Genomic DNA, 17,794 nt, shown 5'->3' with positions numbered 1-17,794 from the left:
TGAGAATGCAGAAATTCAGAACACACACCATGCAATCAACTCACTACAATTGCACTGGTACAGTAGACAACAATGCACAGCACACAAAATAATAAGGCAGCAGCAGAACCCCCATAAATTCAGGCACGTTCAAAGGCCAGACTAATAACCTCAGTTAATAATACTAGCTCTATGTCTACCAAAACACGAAAATCTGAAATCAAACACCACACAACTTCATCCTAAAGGCTTAGCCTACTTCTACCATTAACCATAGGCGCCCCCTCTTGGACAGAATACAGCACAACCAAATTATAACAACAGAAACATAAATCTTACACCAACCACAATGCATATTACAATAGCTTCACCAAAACATGAAAAGAGCACTGCACAGCTGCAGTGCACATTTCAATAGCTCTATCAAAAGCACTAGTTACAACAGAAACAAGAAGGACCCTATGTGATTCAAGATTCAAGATTCAAATATAATCAATACCGGCACTGGATGATAAAAATACATAGAGGTACACAGTACCCAATGCACAATGCACAATACACACAATACAATTCATAAGGATATGTTTAACAATCGGACAGCAGAGGGGATGAAAGACTTGGAAAAGCGATTACCCTTACAAGCAGGTTGGGCGTAACAATGCCCTGAAGGCAATAGTGAAAATTCACCTGCTAAAACATGCCCGGAAGTACTTAGAATGCTGTGTGACTTCCTCAGAACCTGTTGCTCCCATAGAGCACCTAGGTCTCTCTGCTTAAGTCCGATAATCTACTACAGTGTTATAAGCCATAATAAATGTTACAGCAGCCACAATGCATATTACAATAGCTTCACCAAAACATGACAAGAGCACTGCACAGCTAGAGTATAAAAATAAATATGTGCCTCTCAGTGTCTTCTTTTAAATCTCTTCTTACTCACATTTATCGTATGGTCTTTTCTTAATTGATGGTAATTAATGATTGTAACTCTTTTTAAATTATTTGATGTTTTATTGTTTTATGTACTAATTGTTTTAATTGTGTAATTGTTTTTATTGTTAAGCACGTTGTAACTCCGTTTTGAAAGGTGCTATACAAATTAAGTTATTGTTATTTATTATTATTATGTCTTACCTTTAAGTAGTTAGCAGGTTGCGAAGGAGTTTGCTCTTCTCTGAGGCAGAGGCCGTACTGTTAGCTGCACTTGCTGCAGAGGTGCTCGGTCTGTCGCCGCCGAGTAAACACTTTTTTGTAAATAAATCTGATATTTTAGCATACTTTTCACTCTCCACGAGCATAGCTTTCCTTTTGTTCTCTCTTTTTCTCCGCTCCACCCTTCTCCACCTCTTTTCGTGCCTCGATCCATTTTCTTTTCTTGTTGTGATGTTGTCGTTGACGTTGAGTGCATTACCCATCATTCATTTGTCACTTGTCAGATGTCAAATGTCATCACTTAATGATCGCAAGAAAATGCTTGATGACCAAAAACACTTTATATTACCGGTAGCCCCATTTCACTCATATTTATTTAAAATTATATTTAGGCTACTACTTATATGTATATTGTGGCCGATAAAAATGTTTTGGGCCGCCAAGAGAAGATTTATTTATTTATTTTTAAATTTATTTATTTTTATTTTTTTGCCTGGCAGCCGGCGGCTGCAGGACCATGCGGCCGTTCTGGCATTTGCCCAAATGCCAGATTGCTAGTCCGTCACTGGCTACATCCCAGATTTTTCAATGTTTAAGACTGCTGCAATTTAGATTGATTCTGGCAAGGAGAATGATCTTTAAATGCATGATAGCAAACACAGGATAACTGTAATGGCAGCCGAGAAGGAATAGCAGTCAAATTTAGACATACACCAAGACTAACTGAAAGGATTTAAAGCTAACGCCTCAAAAATGAGCATCACATTGATTAAATACCTCTAACAGTCTTAATAACAACAGTGGCACCCTTTAGGTGTCCCTCAAAGAGAAACCATTCAATTTTCTATGTGAGAAATACCAATGGAGTATTCAGATGTACAACCTCACAAGCTAATTAGCAGTCAGAGGTGAGGTGCTTATTGAACACAGGCAGTCACACCGTGTTCATATAGTTAGTTGCTTAATTACCATGGTTACTGTAACACATCCAGCCTCATTTATCCTTTACCTACTCCCTGTCCACAGGCCAGCAGAGAACCGCTGCCCTCTGAGGCAATGAACGAGATCTTTGAGGACGTCAAGGACATGGGAGTCCTGATAGGAAAAGGAGGAATCTATGGACAGGTAGCAGCACTCACCTTCTTTTTACCTTTAGTGCTATTTGTTTTGGTGTGAGTTGGTGTGTGTTGGAGATATCAGTCATAGAGATGTCTGCCGGGGGCAGCAGTAGCTCAGTCCATAGGGACTTGGGTTGGGAACCGGAGGGTCACCTGCTCAAGTCCCTGTCCGGATCAAATATGGAGCGTGGACTGGTGGCTGGAGAGGTGCCAGTTCACCTCCTGGGCACTGCCGAGGTGCCCTTGAGCAAGGCACCGAACCCCCCAACTGCTCGGGGCGCCTCACCAAGGGCAGCCCCCTCACTCTGACATCTCTCCACCTTGTGCATGTATAGGTCCTGTTTGTGCATGTGTGTTTCTTTCGGACACTTGTGTTAATGACAAAAGAATGAAAAAATTGAATTTCCCCTCAGATCAATAAAGTATATATATATATATACATATAAAATAATAATTCTCTCAAATATGATAGAACTAGTTGGCACTTGGCTCAAATATCAAATATTGGCTCAAATATCAAATATTAATATATTAAATATAGATTAAATAAAATAAATGATCATGATATATATAAAATGATAAAACACTACATAAGAGCCAGACAAAATACATGGGTTTTTGGTTTATGATTAAAAAAAAAAAATCAATATTTTTCAGATCCTCTTGATCCTCTGTCCAGCAGCTTGGAGCATAGTGACTGGAGGCAGCATCGCAAAATGATTTTGCTCTGTTAAAAGATGTAATTAGGTGAGATTAGATTAGAAGTAATGTGTTATAGGACAAGAAAATCTGTGTCCCATACTCAGGAACCAGAAATAAACATTGCAGTAGAGATTAGTGTGCCACACTAGCTTATGTATTCAGTGCTATTCAAAAATAGACTGTCTCAGGTACATTATGCAAACAAGACTTGAAATGATGATGTAAGACTTAAGGCATCAAATTAATAACAAAATAAAAAATTGCAAAGATATAATTCTGCACCCACTGCAGTCAAATAGTCAAATTATCAAATTTGTAACATGAGTGATCAAATGAAGGGTGTATCGTCAAAATGTAACAAAATTTCTCCAGCAGATAACAGCATTTATTTTTTCAAAAATGTCAATTATATATCTGAGTTCTGGTCAGACTGGGGTAATCAAGTTGTATTTCCTGTGATACATGAGGTGAAGGTAATGTTGGTTAAGTATTAACCAGATTGTAAGATGACCAATCATTGACAAGTTAATTCAGAATGGAAACATCAGATACAACCATAATGTTTGGCTCATGGTGCTCAAAGCGCCAACAAAACAAAACAAAACATTTCCAGAAATCATGACCTGATTACTCAAGATAATCCACAGACCTTGTTAGCAGTTTCATGTTTTCTTTTCTTAACTACACCCGCCAACTGTATGACCACACAGAAGACACATGCATCTATTGCTAGCTCACTTAGCACCACTGAGCTAGCTATTATAAAAGCTTAGCTGAGGAGGACGTCTTTAATGTAGATGGGGCCATTCACATTTTTGCATTGGACAGTTTCATGTATTAAGCAGCCCATCCACGAATAGCAGTGTCAGAAAAACACCATTTTTTAAATGTGAAACTGCTTGACTTTGTGTTTTTACCAGGTTATATCACCTGGTCCATTTGTTTACAGCAGAAAGAGACCTCTGCAGGTATTTTGGCTCCCAGTTAAAACTTCCTGAGCAATGAACACTGAAAGAATTATAACCAGAAGTTTCAGCTGGTTGCAATCTGCAATCCTCACCACTAGATGGCACCAAATCCCCCTAAATCGTACACACTGGACCTTTAACATATGTGTGTCCCAGAAGTGTCCAAAGTGCCTGCTCTGCCTTTACTGTGTGACACAGAACAAAGCATGGAATGCTCTTTAATGTCCCCTCTTGTTTCCTGTTTTTCTCGGCACTTCAGACCTTCCGCATCAAACCCCCGATGTGCATCACAATGGAAGACGCTAATTTCTTCCTGGCAGTTTTTAACAAGTCCCTCCACAACTACATGGAAAAAAGATGAAAGTCACATGAAAGTCAGTTGGATGTCATTGTTCTAAGGACCAAAGCTGGAACCCCTTTCAGCAGTGAATTGCATTTTGTACATCCTTTAAAATGTTATACATGTCAGTATCAATCATTTATACTACCTCTGCTGTTGCCTTTTTAATAGCAATTTTAAAAGGGACATTTAAAACTATGTTTAACTGTGTATTAATTCGAACACTTTACATAACTCACTAGTTAAATGAGAAAATAATATTGTAAAGTACCTTTCTAACAACTGACTTAAAGTTCATTTTGCCTGTTTTGGATCTGTTGAATCATGCTGGGATGTAACATAGGCCTATGATTGTAATTTCTGGATACATGATTTGTTGCTGATTATGGATGTGAATGTTATAATAATAAATCTGAGCTTCAGGAGCAACCATTTGTACTTGTACACATTGTTAACACCGCCCCCTGTGGGTATTAATTTTCTGACAACCTGCTGCTCTCTTCATCAAAGCACAGTGACACTTACCACACATCAAACTCCCACTCACTTCAGAGTGAGGCAGGTGTCTTCTCTGGCCTCCAACAGGAAAGAACCAGCACCAACCACCCAAACACATCTGGCCTTCTTTCTCACCTTGGTCAGTGAGCATGTAGTGGATATCTAGTAAATCTCGGTGCCAGTAGTTATATATTTATCTGTATGACGTTGCAGACAAGTAATTGTTTTGTGGGGTCAGGGTGCTATTGGTTGAGCACTGTCCACCCATCCTTTAGAGAAAAAGCAAAGACTTAAGTGAGTCTGCTGCTGAGTGTCAGAGAGTGAAAGGAGTGTGTCCTTTACTGGTTCAACATGTACAAAGTTGTATCCTGTCTAAGTGGCCGCTGTGCAGGACTCACAGGACAGTCCTGCTGTTCACCCGGTTTGGCCAAACTTCACCTGGGAAGTGGTGAGTTACCATGGAGATTAACAAAAACGTAATTTGTTGATCATGGTCTATTGTTGATGCTTAGGAGGTGGTTAATGTAACCATTATGTTTGTCATAGTAAGCTTGGAATACAGTCTTTATTATTATCATTTCCGATAATTTATATCATCTTGTTAGCTCATGAGTTAATTAGCTAATCAATCAATTCAACTTTATTTACATAAAACCCATTAAACAGATTACTGCACTTCAAAGTGCTTTTGAAACAATTGACAAATAGGATGTTAAAAAAGTTAAATGTTAAAATAGAAAAAATATATCACAATGATCAACAATGGAATTTTGATTAAAGAATAAATAGATCAAATATCAAATATTAATATATTAAATATAGATTAAATAAAATAAATGATCATGATATATATAAAATGATAAAACACTACATAAGAGCCAGACAAAATAGATGGGTTTTTGGTTTATGATTAAAAAAAAATATCAATATTTTTCAGATCCTCTTGATCCTCTGTCCAGCAGCTTGGAGCATAGTGACTGGAGGCAGCATCGCAAAATGATTTTGCTCTGTTAAAAGATGTAATTAGGTGAGATTAGATTAGAAGTAATGTGTTTAGGACAAGANCTCAGGAACCAGAAATAAACATTGCAGTAGAGATTAGTGTGCCACACTAGCTTATGTATTCAGTGCTATTCAAAAATAGACTGTCTCAGGTACATTATGCAAACAAGACTTGAAATGATGATGTAAGACTTAAGGCATCAAATTACTGACAAAATAAAAAATTGCAAAGATATAATTCTGCACCCACTGCAGTCAAATGAGTGATCAAATGAAGGGTGTATCGTCAAAATGTAACAAAATTTCTCCAGCAGATAACAGCATTTATTTTTTCAAAAATATCAATTATATATCTGAGTTCTGTTCAGACTGGGGTAATCAAGTTGTATTTCCTGTGATACATGAGGTGAAGGTAATGTTGGTTAAGTATTAACCAGATTGTAAGATGACCAATCATTGACAAGATAATTCAGAATGGAAACATCAGATACAACCATAATGTTTTACATCAGATGTGTTTTTCTTTAGATAATAAATAGCCTGGTTTCAGATCTCTGGGTGGCCACCCACATCTGATTTCTATTTTTCTATTCACTGGCAAATAGCAAATCAGGCTAAACTATAGGTTCTAGATCAGAATGAAATTTAATTTAGTTTCAAGACCTCACAAATGTCATAATAAATATCATAGTAAGGCTTTGATCAGCTCATGGAGTTCTAAAAAAAACTAGATAATCCCTTTTATCTTTTTCTGAATTTCAATCAAAACCATTTCACAGGTGCAGTATGTCAGAAACCAGCCTTCAAATACCGTCCTGCAGACGTCCCAGAGATGCCCTCATGTACTTTCAAACCAGAGGAATACAAGGTAAGAGTTGTGGCATCCAGACAGTGTCTGCCCTGCACTGTTGGGTCCTTTATTTTGTGATGACGTCCCTAAAAAATCTAGAATGCTTTTATGCTATATACAAAGTTGGTGCACTAAAATATTCAGCTTAACTCGGCAGGTGCTGCATGTGATTTTACCCCAAAATTAACCAGAGAACCTGAAATTATCAGCACACACTACAATATCTTGTGGAGCTTTTGGCCACTAAATCAAATCAGCTTTATTGATCCTTTTCAGGAAATTGATTTGTTGCTGCAGCAACGACACAACAGCCACAACAACATGCAACCAAAAAGGACAACACAATACTTGTTCAGTGCACCACAGAAAAAAATCACTAAGAAAATACTAAAATACCAGGCATGATAGTTTAAAGTAATTAACGATCAAATATCTTCCACACACATTAGTGGTGCTGTGGAGCAATGTTTTGTGTCATGTTTTCTTCCATTGCAAACGTGAGATATTTTACTGGTTAAAGGCCCGATCAAATTCGACATATGATTGAGTTTATCTGCATGTCCTTGGAAAATTGCTGTTGCGAGAAGCTTGCTGTTGTAGGGAGTAGCTTACAATAAGGGATAGCTTACAAACTAATGGCTACCACAAGTCAGTTACAATTATGGTCACAATACCTCTCTCATTGTACCATCATTTATACAAAAAATTTAAATCAATGTGAGAGTTATAAATGGGTTTACTTGACTTCCCTAGTTGCTGTAATTCCATCTCAATGATTCACCTTTGCCTCAAAATTGTGCCGTTTTAAAGGCTGGTGTGACAAAGCTTTATGCGCCTGTTGGCGGCGCTGCAAAAGCCAGGGGTTCAGCCAAATAATCAAGTCACATCCTCTGGAGCACATAAATGTCTGTACTGAATTTCATGCCAATCTATTTTCTTGTTTAAGACATTTCTCTTATTGAGAAGGTCTGTCCGAGAGACTAAAAAAAGGTTATGATCCTTCTGTACTGTAACTCGCCGATGTATTTACATTTATTCAGGGTATGTCCAAAGAGCGGATGATGGCGATCCGCAGGCAGAACTGCAACCCGATGACCATGAAGATTACCAATTATAAGAAACCAGTGTTCCTCCACCAGGGATACATGCAGTGGCTGTGGGATGTGGACGGGAAACGATATCTGGATCTGTTTGCTGGTGTAGCGACTGTCAGTTTGGGACACTGCCACCCGTAAGGTCCTTTTTCTTTACAGTGAAAGCATTTTGAACATCACTGTTCATTGTTGCTCTGACCCTGACATCTGTGGGTATAGGAAGGTGACAGCAGCTGCACAGAGGCAGTTGGAAAGACTGTGGCACACTACAAACATCTACGTCCATCCTACTCTCCATGAGTACTGTGAGAAACTAGCCTCCCACTTACCGGAACCTCTTAAGGTACTGCAGTGGATTTTGTCAGCAGAGGGCAAGTCAGCTGTAATTTAAATGCCTCCTGTTCTCTGTTTCCCTGTCCAGGTGATATACCTGACCAACAGCGGCTCAGAAGCTAATGACCTAGCTATTCTAATGGCTCGACTTTACACGGGCAACTTTGACATCATCACTTTCAGGTAGAAGTCTCATCCTTATGTGTTTTATCATTACATTAAAATTAAGGTTTTTTTTGCAATACTTGCTAAAAATATTCAAAATGTATTATTTTTCTCTCTCCAGAGGATCCTACCACGGTGGCACCCAACCGACCATGGGTCTGACCTCCAACTCTTCGTATAAATACCCCATCGCCACTGGTTTAGGCTGCGCAAATGTATGTATACACTGATGTACTGCAGTGTCAGGTCTTCAGTCTTTGACTAGCACGCCCTTCTCTCAGTCAACAATGAGTGGATCTTCTAAGTGCTACTTATTCATTCAATGACTCATTTGCAGGGCTGCCCAGGCTAGCAGCAAGTATGTTCATCCTAAATTTAGGCAATACATAACCAAATTAATTTTGATACAAAATATTCATTACTAATTAAAACAACAATAATAAACAATGTCATTAGAGAGACTGAGTAAAGACCCTGACACAATAAGCTGACGGTCAGCTGTCAGTCAATGTTGGGCCATTGGTGAGCGTTTGTTGTGGTCGTGGATGTGGCGGGCCCCGCACTCTTTCCCCCTGTTGCCCCTTGTACGCTTTTTTTTTATTCTTTTGGCCTATTTAGCATGTTAAATCGGCAATGGCATAATGGCATGTCAGTCTGATTGTCAGTTCAGCTCAGTGCACAGGAAGAAAAACGAAAGTGAGGAAAGTAAACAAAAAGCTAAAGTCATGAGGAAGAAAGACCAAAAAAAACCTTTTTTTTTTATTATATTTTTTGTAACCGCTCTTTAGCAGAAATGTCCTGTGATGGTTTGTGTTATTGTTCACTGGAGCACAGTAAATATGCTTTGTTCGGTCAACATTGGATTGTTGAACTAGCATCAACAAGTCTTCCAGTTTCCCAGTACAAACTACTGCAGTCTGTTGGTATGGAGGGGTATGTCCTTTTACAGAGGCACAGAACATACGTGCTAGTAGACCGTCCACTATAGTCTTTGTGGTGTGTTCATGTGCAAATTTTTGACTGAGACACAGGCAACGTGAGGCGACGCACCAGGGGGCTTTCGTCGCCGCTAGTTCTCTAAAGTTGGTTTGGTGTATCTGGGCCTTAAAGCAGATTTTAGGGGAGCCATTAACTTGACCTTATCAGGGGCCCAACCATATTGTGGGGGCGGTCCTAGTTGTTTGTACATGTACTGAACACTTCTAGCACACTTAGATTTTATTTTATGGGTATTTTGATGACAGCATTGACATGACCAGTGTCTTTGATCTAACTTTCATTCATGATATATTTCATAGGGACAGATACAATAAATAAGGACAAACAAAAAACTATCCGATGCAAGTTTAATAGTGTCTATGGAAGAGCTTTTAAGAAATAGACTGAGATAGAAGGAAGGTAAACTGAATAAAGCAGATTTCAAGTGATGAATTCGCAGAAAGGCTGAGGAGTAAGTCCAACAGTGTGCCCCGTCCATGCTGCTACACACATCATCCAAACACAAACACATGATGCCATCACTAATGAATCTATGCTGCTTACTAGCCAGCTGTTAATAGATGCAATAAGCTGCATGTGGGCATTAATTGAGCTTTCTGACTTTGCCTTTTACGTTGTGTAAGTCAGTGAAGGTTATATTGCTGTGGAGTTCCTTGGTGATTTCTCTGTGCTGCATTCATCATAAGTGACTGTCGCTGTCAGGTTGATCTAGCTGACAAGGTTTCTGCCCAAACAAACAGACCATGTGTCCTGATGTGTTCAGAGGCCCGTGGGGAGGAAGCCACTGCAGGGACTCTCCTGTGCAGACCATCAGAGAATGTAGCTGTGCCCAAGGTACACACACACACACATCCATGGCTCAATACACTCAGACTCTCTCTTAGTGTCTATGGACTAAACATCACAATCCCGTTTGCAATATTTCTACATAAGTTAATGCAAATTATTTATTTTTTTATGACTTGTATTTTATTATTTTAGAATATATAAATCAATGGCATCACATACAATACAAAATGCATTCTATTCCAACACAGAACATGCCCACCCACCCATCCTCCCAAAGCAAAGAGGGGTCATCTGAGCAATATGGTGGCTATGTATATCTCAAGCAAGAATAAATAAGTAAATAAATAAATAATGATAAAAAATTATTTTTAGAAATAATAATAATAATTTAAAAAAAGTAGTAAATAAATAATAATCACTTCTATTCAAGACAATTATTGAGCATTCAATTATTTTTTACATTGGTACAAATATAGTGTCAAGGTACATGCCCCACTTCGGGAAATACTTATCTGCTCTGTCCTGCATCCTATATGACATCCTTTCATATGTAGCTACTTTACATAATTCAGTCACCCAGTCCTGGAAAGAAGGTTCTCCATGTTTCTTCCAGTTCCTGAGAATGATCTGTTGCCCAATCATGATAGCAGTTTGTGTCCAGGATTTTAGTGGATAGGGAAAAGCAGAGAGCACTTTACAGTCTCCTAAAATATATATATAACTTGGGGCAGAGGACAAACTGTCCTTTTATGACATTGACAATATAACCGTGAATCTTCATTGTACCTTCCTCCACACAACACTTCCAACAAGTAGCTGAATCTTTTAAACCAAGTCTGAAGAGCCCACTCGGGGTCCAATAAAATCAATGTAGAATCTTAAATTAAATAAGTCTAACCCTCAAGTCCCTTGACATTGTTGGGAATTACCACAAACTTTAGCCCATTCCTGTTCATCATATTTTAGCCCCAAGTCTCTTTCCCAGGAAAGTCTCAGGGCTGAGATCCCTTTCTCCCCCTCACATTCCATCAGCATCCTATAATATTTAGCTGCTTTGTGGCCTTTCCCCAGTATCTGGAGGATTTTATCTAACTTTTCTGCTGGCTTTGGGGGGTGTAACCTCAGCCCAAAAGTCCTCTGTAGTACATGGCGTAATTGAAGATATCTCCAGAATTGGGTTTTGGGTAAATTATAATCCTGTTTCAGGTCATCAAATGTTTTAAATGTATTGGCATTGTATAAATTGTCTAATATAAGGATGCCTCTTTCTACCCAATACTTTCAAATGAATACTTTTTTATTAATGTTTAGCTTAGGATTTAACCAAATACTAGCAGCCTTGTTTAAATAAGGATGGAAATCTATCAGCCCAGAGATCTTTCTCCATATACCTTGAAGGTGAGATACAATTGGATGAGTCTTTATATGTTTAGATCATTTGATGGACAAACAATGGAGGAGAGGGAGGGGTGTCGATGCAGACTGCTCTGTACTGTACCATGGGGGGGCTCTCTCTGGAGGTAGGGCCCAGTGCGCCAAGTGCCTGAGATTAAATGCATAATAGTAGTGTACTAAATTTGGGAGTCCTAAGCCACCACTGTTGACTGGCCTTTGTAGTTTTTTCATATTCATATGTGCTCGTTTCCCATTCCACAGAAATTCTTTAAATATATTGTTGAATTGTTTGAAGTAACTGTCCGGGATTTTTAATGGCAGAGAGTGAAGCAGGTAGTTAATCCTGGGGACGCAGTTCATTTTAATGACGTTAACTTTTCCCCAAAAAGACAGATACAGTGACGACCAACGTTTCACATCAATGTCCAGTCCCTGTATCAAGGGGTCAAAGTTCACCTTAATAATATCCTCCAAATTAGAGGGAAAAAGGATACCAAGATATTTTAGCCCCTGCTTAGGCCATCTAAATCTGCCAGCTTGAAAGAGTGTGGATGGGCAATGCTTAGTTAATGGCAGAGCCTCAGATTTATCCCAGTTGACCTTATATCCTGAAATCTTCGAAAAGGTGTTGATTGTGTTCAACAGTGAGGGTATTGATACCACAGGGTCTGACACACCAGTAGCAGAATATCATCCGCAAACCTAATTCAGTCACCCAGTCCTGGAAAGAAGGTTCTCCATGTTTCTTCCAGTTCCTGAGAATGATCTGTCGCCCAATCATGATAGCAGTTTGTGTCCAGGATTTTAGTGGATAGGGAAAAGCAGAGAGCACTTTACAGTCTCCTAAAATATATATATAACTTGGGGCAGAGGACAAACTGTCCTTTTATGACATTGACAATATAACAGTGAATCTTCATCCAGTATTGCTTAAACTTATAGGGCATGACCACATCACATGTATCATTGTACCTTCATCCACACAACACAGTGTGAGCGAAGACAGTCTCCCTTCAACTGATGTTGTGGTTCGGCGTATGTCCTCAAGGCTGGCTAGGTCGCTGGAAATTTTTTGCAGTGTGGCAAAGATATTAGCAATGTCCTGGCTGACACGAGCTGCCTCTGGGGCCTCTGAGCCGTTGTCGTCGCCATCATGGTGTGCGTGTTGCTGCCGCAAATGCTTCTTAATGTCCCCGCTTTTGAGTTGTTTTGCCATCTTATGCGACCAGGAAAGTTTTTAAGTACAAGACATGTTCGTTTAGTTATTGTTAGGCACTAATTGTAGGATTAGCTTAACGATGCTAGTCGGAGCTTCTGCTCAGGCAGCCACCTTTACCAACCGCGTCACGTGACTCCAATGCAAATTATTTTTAACTTCCACAGAAAATGACGATATGAGACATTTATCAATACTTTTGTATCACACAGGAAGACATAACAACTTATTAAATAATTGCTCAGCCCTTAGCTGCTGTAAAGTCACACTGTAGGAGCTATTTTGGGAACACTGCATTTTTACAGGCTAATTTGTCACTAAAACAATTTTCTTTAATCCCACAGGTCATTGCATGGCCAAAGACCAATACATTGGTCAGCTCAAAGAGACATTTGCTACTAGCGTCCCAAGTCGAATTGCTGGTTTCTTTGCAGAGCCGATTCAGGTATTATATTCTGTGTTGAATTTTAATTTTGAGAAAATCAAAAAGTCAAATCTTTGTTGAGTCCTTTATAAGTACGCCATCCATTTTCATTGTTTCATCTTCTGTATGACTGCCTGTGTTAATTAGATTGGACTGTGAAATATGAATGTGTTTTGCTTGTACAGGGAATGGGAGGAACTGTGCAGTACCCTAAAAACTACCTCAAGGAGGCTTACCAACTTGTGAGAGACAGAGGAGGGATCTGCATCGCTGATGAGGTTTGATATATATGAAATTATGTTATTTATAATTTCAATTTATAAAAAAGAAAAGAAACTAATCTGTTTTGCATGTGACAGGTCCAGAGTGGATTTGGGCGAACAGGAAGCCACTTCTGGGGTTTCCAAGGTCACAATGTCATTCCTGATATGGTTACAATGGCGAAGGGCATCGGTAATGGATTCCCAATGGGAGCTGTTGTTACAACACCAGGTGAGAGAATACTGTAAGATACAAAAACCTTGTCTGAAGCAGCAGTGAGTGTAGGCGTGAGCATGTTTTTTCATGTTTTCCAGAAATCGCTGCTTCCTTTGGTAAGGCCTTCCACTTCAACACCTTTGGAGGAAGTCCTTTGGCTTGTGCCGTTGCTTCAACAGTGCTTGATGTAAGACCTTATCTTCTCCTTCCACATCAGTCCTCTTCATCAGAAAAAAGGGTTTAATTTAATCAAAATCCAGATTTGTATTATTACTGTAGCTGCTGTTGAAAAATCCATAATCACTTAAGTACACTTAATGTAATTAAAGATGTGATCTCAGCTGCACTTAAAACACAACTGACAGATTTTTCCTCGACAGACGATCAAAGAAGATGGCATACAGCAGAACACTCTCACTGTGGGCACCTATCTGCTGACAGGACTGGCAAAACTCAGAGACAAGTATGAGATCATCGGTGATGTCCGTGGAAAGGGGCTGCAGATCGGTGTGGAAATGGTCAAAGACAAGGTATTGAGTTTGTAACAGAAGTGACACTCACCTCCCCTCACATTACTATGGTTACTGTAACACATCTAGCCTCATTTATCCTGTCACCTCCTCTGTGTCATCCACAGGCCAGCAGAGACCCACTGCCTCCTGAGGCAATGAGTCAGATCTTTGAGGACGTCAAGGACATGGGAGTCCTGATAGGGAAAACAGGAGTCTACGGACAGGTAACAACATTTAACTTGAATTTTGAAGTAGCCTCTTCCTCTGTCTGTATTTTGCATCTTGTTAAAATTAGTTGCAATTTCCGCAGTTTTCCATACACTATACACATTAAATAACTACTGTTATGAGCAAATTCTTAATTGCAATCGTTAACTTAAAGGTTTAACCAGTCAATGAGTACTCCCATTATCTCTGCCTCTTATCATGTGTGCCAGAAATCTCTGGAGTACCTGCTCTGCCGTCAGTATGAGACACAGCACAAAGCACCTGACCCAGTAACGCGCATTTCACTAAAAATCTCTCCTTTTGTTTTCTTGTTTTCTCACCACTTCAGAACTTCCGCATTCAGCCCCCCCTGTGCATCACAAAGGAGGACGTCGATTTCTTCCTGGCAGTTTTTGACAAGGCCGTCCACAGCTACATGGACAGAAACTGAATAGATCAGAGTAACTCGATACCAAGGACCAAATCTGGAGACCTGCCCAGCAGTTTTTGTAAATCTTTTAAACTGTAATTATTAACTTTTGCCCTGGTGTAGCTGTGTATTATTTCCTAACTTTTAACCATGATCTGCATGTTGCAGTTATAAAAATGCCTTCACTACAGTCACTCCAGCTCAGGAACATTTGCTTTCTTTCACATTAAGGTCTGATAATGATTCAACACACTAAGCATACACCTTATACATGTGTCTTCTGCTGTGTTTAGACCTACTGAATAATATATATATATTTAGAATTGTTTTGCAGACTATATATCTGAATGTAATAATTTAAAGTCTGATTATATTTTTAAATAATTAAATATTTGCTTAAATGTGCCATTTTTTGTCTCCAATAAAACCACATATTAAAGGTTCAGGTGTGTTTTGTACAGACACACCACACACAGGAGTTTATTGTTAGTCATGGTTACTAGTTGCATTAATAGGAATCGATCCAGAGTTGTTGTATAAATACCAACGTGCAGTTTTTTATTTTCATGATGCAGTAATACTACAGAGCTCTTCATGACAAACCAAGAGGGATGAATGCCAAAACGTTAGAGGATCTGATGATAACAGGGATAAAGGTGTGTACTGTGCACATCCTGTATGGGTTGTCTTCACTGGTTTCTCAGTGCAGAGATGTTCATAAATTGCTTGGAAAGGTAAGTTTCAATCATGGCAATCTGGAAGACTCATACAACAAAATAGTCTCAAGCACTCACACATTCATAACTGTCTCACTGAACAGGATTATTGTGAAATTAAAAAACACCTAAATGCTCTCTGTCAGCCAAACAGTCTGTTAAAAGTCCACTCTCACAGGCTTTTCTTTTTATTAATTTTCCGTGGTTTCCTGTGTCCCTGCCGAGTCACACTCTTCCAGGTTCGTCCGCCCATTTGAAGATGTGTTATCTGCTCTTCTTTTTGTCTTTCTTGCTCTTGCTCATGGAGCTGTGAGTAGCATTTGAGGTGACAGCAGTGGCGTGGCCGCTGGTCTTCAGATGATCAAACAGCTTGTTTCTTGTGGAGAACTCGTTGTTGCAGGTCACACAGCGGAGGTTTACTTCCTTCTGGAGGTGGAAATGGGGATGTGTGATTTAATTATACAAGTATGGATCAATCATTTTCTTACAATAAATAATGTAATCAGGTTCTTCATGACAACTTAAAGGGAGGGAAAAGGAAAAACTGATCCTGTTAAGACTGACAAATGTAGACACGTGTGGGCAGAAGAGATTCATAATAATAGATACATTGAATGAAAAATGGTTAATAATAACTCCAATAAAATCCTCTTTAACTCTGGGTTTAACTGTACAAACCTCAGCGATCTGTTCTCCTCCTGTGTTTGACTTGACATTCTTTGGCTTGTCTTTTCCTCCAGCCTTCTTTCCTTTTGTCTTCCCCGAGCTGCTGAGGCAACATTTAGATGAAAAAATTACATTCTAAACTGCAAGGCATACACTGTTACATTTTAAAACTCTAAACTTATGTTATCCTGATTAATTTAATAACCTATTCCTCTGTTTCACACAGGGTGTGTGAGGGTATCAGACAATTACATTTAATGATTTTAAGGTCTTTTCAAGATCATTTTTACTACATTTAAAATAGATTTTTTTATTCCGGCATTGCAGGTAAGTGTAAGTGCATGTAGTCATTCATTTTGACAAAAATAAATTAAAAGATGGATAAATGAGTTTGTGGCAATTAAGACTATTAAATGACTTCCAAAGTCTAATATTTAAAAATCGAGTTTAAGTCATTTTAAGACTTTTTAAGGACCTGCACACCCTGTCACATAAAGAATGGAGTCATTGCTTTCCAAGTGTCCCTGAAACATTCTCATTACCACCTGACTCTGCAGTTCATCTCAGCTCTATGGAGCATTTTAGCATTTTATAACTCATTATTTTGTTTTGACAACCCACAAACTCCACTGCCATTAAGCTCATCACCAACAGGCAGTTGTTTGAAGCAAAAAAACTCCAATAAACCAACTTTATACAACCTGCCAAGCACCAAACAACTAACAGATAAAGTTAGACGAACTGGTGAAGTGGACTGACCTCTTTTGGCTGACTTCTGTGGGAGGAGGATCATCCTGCGTCTCAGGCTCTGTAGTGTTCTCTGACTTCTCTGGGGCTTCTTCCTCACAGGTGGCGGGCTTTGGTTTCTCCTCCTTGTCCTCCGCCCCCTCTGGTGCACTCTGCTATGGAGGAGGAGAGCATGAATAGAGAAGGCTTTTAAGACAGGTTCACTTCACAGTAAACCAGGCACAGGCTGCTGAACGAATAAAAAGATGTTACTCACCTGCACTACTTTCTGCTGTTTCTTTTTCCTCTTTTGCTTTTTGGACAGCCTGTGTCGGTGAAAGAAAAATGTCAGACGTTATGTAAAACTCTGATGCGTCACAAGTTCTAACAACCCTGACAACCAGGTGAAAAGTAAGTAAGCTACACACTTTTGCCTTGGCTTGTCTTCCTCCTCGTCTTCCTCCTCCTCCTCCTCTTCTTGCCCATTTTCTTCCTCTCGTCCATCCTTTTCATCCACGTTCAAACCAAGTGACTCCTCTTCTTCCTCCAGCTGTTGCCGCAGCAACGCCACCATCTCCCGATGCTTTTTGGATTTTTCATGGTTTTTCATTCTGCAGAGAGCAAAGAGAATAATATAAAAGGTATTAATAACACAGATTTAACAGTGTGTGAAGAGCTTGAAACCACTTTACTGATTTGTATTATCACCAACAAGTATTAACATAATCATTAAAAATAATTGCCAAATTAGGGCACTTAAGGAATACTTCATCCACAAAATTATAATTTATATATCAATTACTCAGTGTTGTGTTGCACTCTTTAAGGAATCGTTTTTCTTGCATACCTCCATGGTCAATAAAGAATTCAAAAACTGAGAAAATTCTTGATGAATTAAAGTAATTTGGGTCTGCATTTTTCAACAGCAAAACAATGTCAAACCATCCATTTAGAAACTCTGACAAAACTCGTCAAGTATAATCCAAGTCTCACTCATCAAGTTGTTTGCGCAATGCTTCCCAAACACATGCATTTT

General features: G+C 39.1%; 3 protein-coding genes across 5 annotated transcripts in view; 2 read left to right on the top strand and 1 right to left on the bottom strand.

Moving 5' to 3' along the window:
* Positions 1-4,688, top strand: part of LOC126395232 (alanine--glyoxylate aminotransferase 2, mitochondrial-like) — a 16,347-nt gene extending 11,659 nt beyond the window's left edge. Inside the window, exons 13-14 of the mRNA XM_050052541.1 lie at positions 2,158-2,256; positions 4,179-4,688. Of these exons, the coding sequence (XP_049908498.1) occupies positions 2,158-2,256; positions 4,179-4,280 (201 nt within the window). The 3' untranslated portion in view covers positions 4,281-4,688. The remainder of the gene's footprint in view (positions 1-2,157; positions 2,257-4,178) is intronic.
* A 359-nt stretch (positions 4,689-5,047) lies between these two features.
* On the top strand, positions 5,048-15,089 carry LOC126395231 (alanine--glyoxylate aminotransferase 2, mitochondrial-like). Its single transcript, XM_050052540.1, has 14 exons — positions 5,048-5,205; positions 6,539-6,627; positions 7,650-7,840; positions 7,923-8,046; positions 8,125-8,219; positions 8,323-8,416; positions 9,941-10,034; positions 12,945-13,045; positions 13,210-13,302; positions 13,384-13,516; positions 13,600-13,688; positions 13,882-14,031; positions 14,139-14,237; positions 14,570-15,089. The coding sequence occupies exons 1-14, from the start codon at positions 5,109-5,111 to the stop codon at positions 14,669-14,671; spliced, it is 1,551 nt and encodes a 516-aa protein (XP_049908497.1). The 5' UTR covers positions 5,048-5,108; the 3' UTR covers positions 14,672-15,089.
* Positions 15,090-15,179: 90 nt separating this feature from the next.
* dnajc21 (DnaJ heat shock protein family (Hsp40) member C21) overlaps positions 15,180-17,794 on the bottom strand; it is a 12,597-nt gene continuing 9,982 nt past the window's right edge. Inside the window, exons 8-12 of one of the 3 annotated variants that reach the window (XM_050052537.1) lie at positions 17,187-17,369; positions 17,036-17,084; positions 16,792-16,934; positions 16,045-16,135; positions 15,180-15,792 (exon numbers count right to left, since the gene is read on the bottom strand). In XM_050052537.1, coding sequence (XP_049908494.1) covers positions 15,631-15,792; positions 16,045-16,135; positions 16,792-16,934; positions 17,036-17,084; positions 17,187-17,369 — 628 coding nt within the window. In that variant the 3' untranslated portion in view covers positions 15,180-15,630. The remainder of the gene's footprint in view (positions 15,793-16,044; positions 16,136-16,791; positions 16,935-17,035; positions 17,085-17,186; positions 17,370-17,794) is intronic. The other 2 variants (XM_050052539.1, XM_050052538.1) reach the window with 2 other exon arrangements.

The sequence above is a fragment of the Epinephelus moara genome, chromosome 9, assembly GCF_006386435.1.
Source record: "Epinephelus moara isolate mb chromosome 9, YSFRI_EMoa_1.0, whole genome shotgun sequence".
In the NCBI taxonomy this organism is placed as follows: Eukaryota; Metazoa; Chordata; class Actinopteri; order Perciformes; family Serranidae; genus Epinephelus; species Epinephelus moara.
Note: the sequence above shows the minus strand (reverse complement) of the source record. Positions and strands in the feature narration are given on the sequence as shown.

What these genes read in the sequence shown, in the direction of transcription:
- LOC126395231 (XM_050052540.1), top strand. Translation starts at nt 5,109, where the DNA reads ATGTACAAAGTTGTATCCTGTCTAAGTGGCCGCTGTGCAGGACTCACA. An exon ending in TCAAACCAGAGGAATACAAG is followed by an intron (nt 6,628 to 7,649) that starts GTAAGAGTTGTG and finishes ACATTTATTCAG; the next exon opens with GGTATGTCCAAAGAGCGGAT. An exon ending in TTTGACATCATCACTTTCAG is followed by an intron (nt 8,220 to 8,322) that starts GTAGAAGTCTCA and finishes TTCTCTCTCCAG; the next exon opens with AGGATCCTACCACGGTGGCA.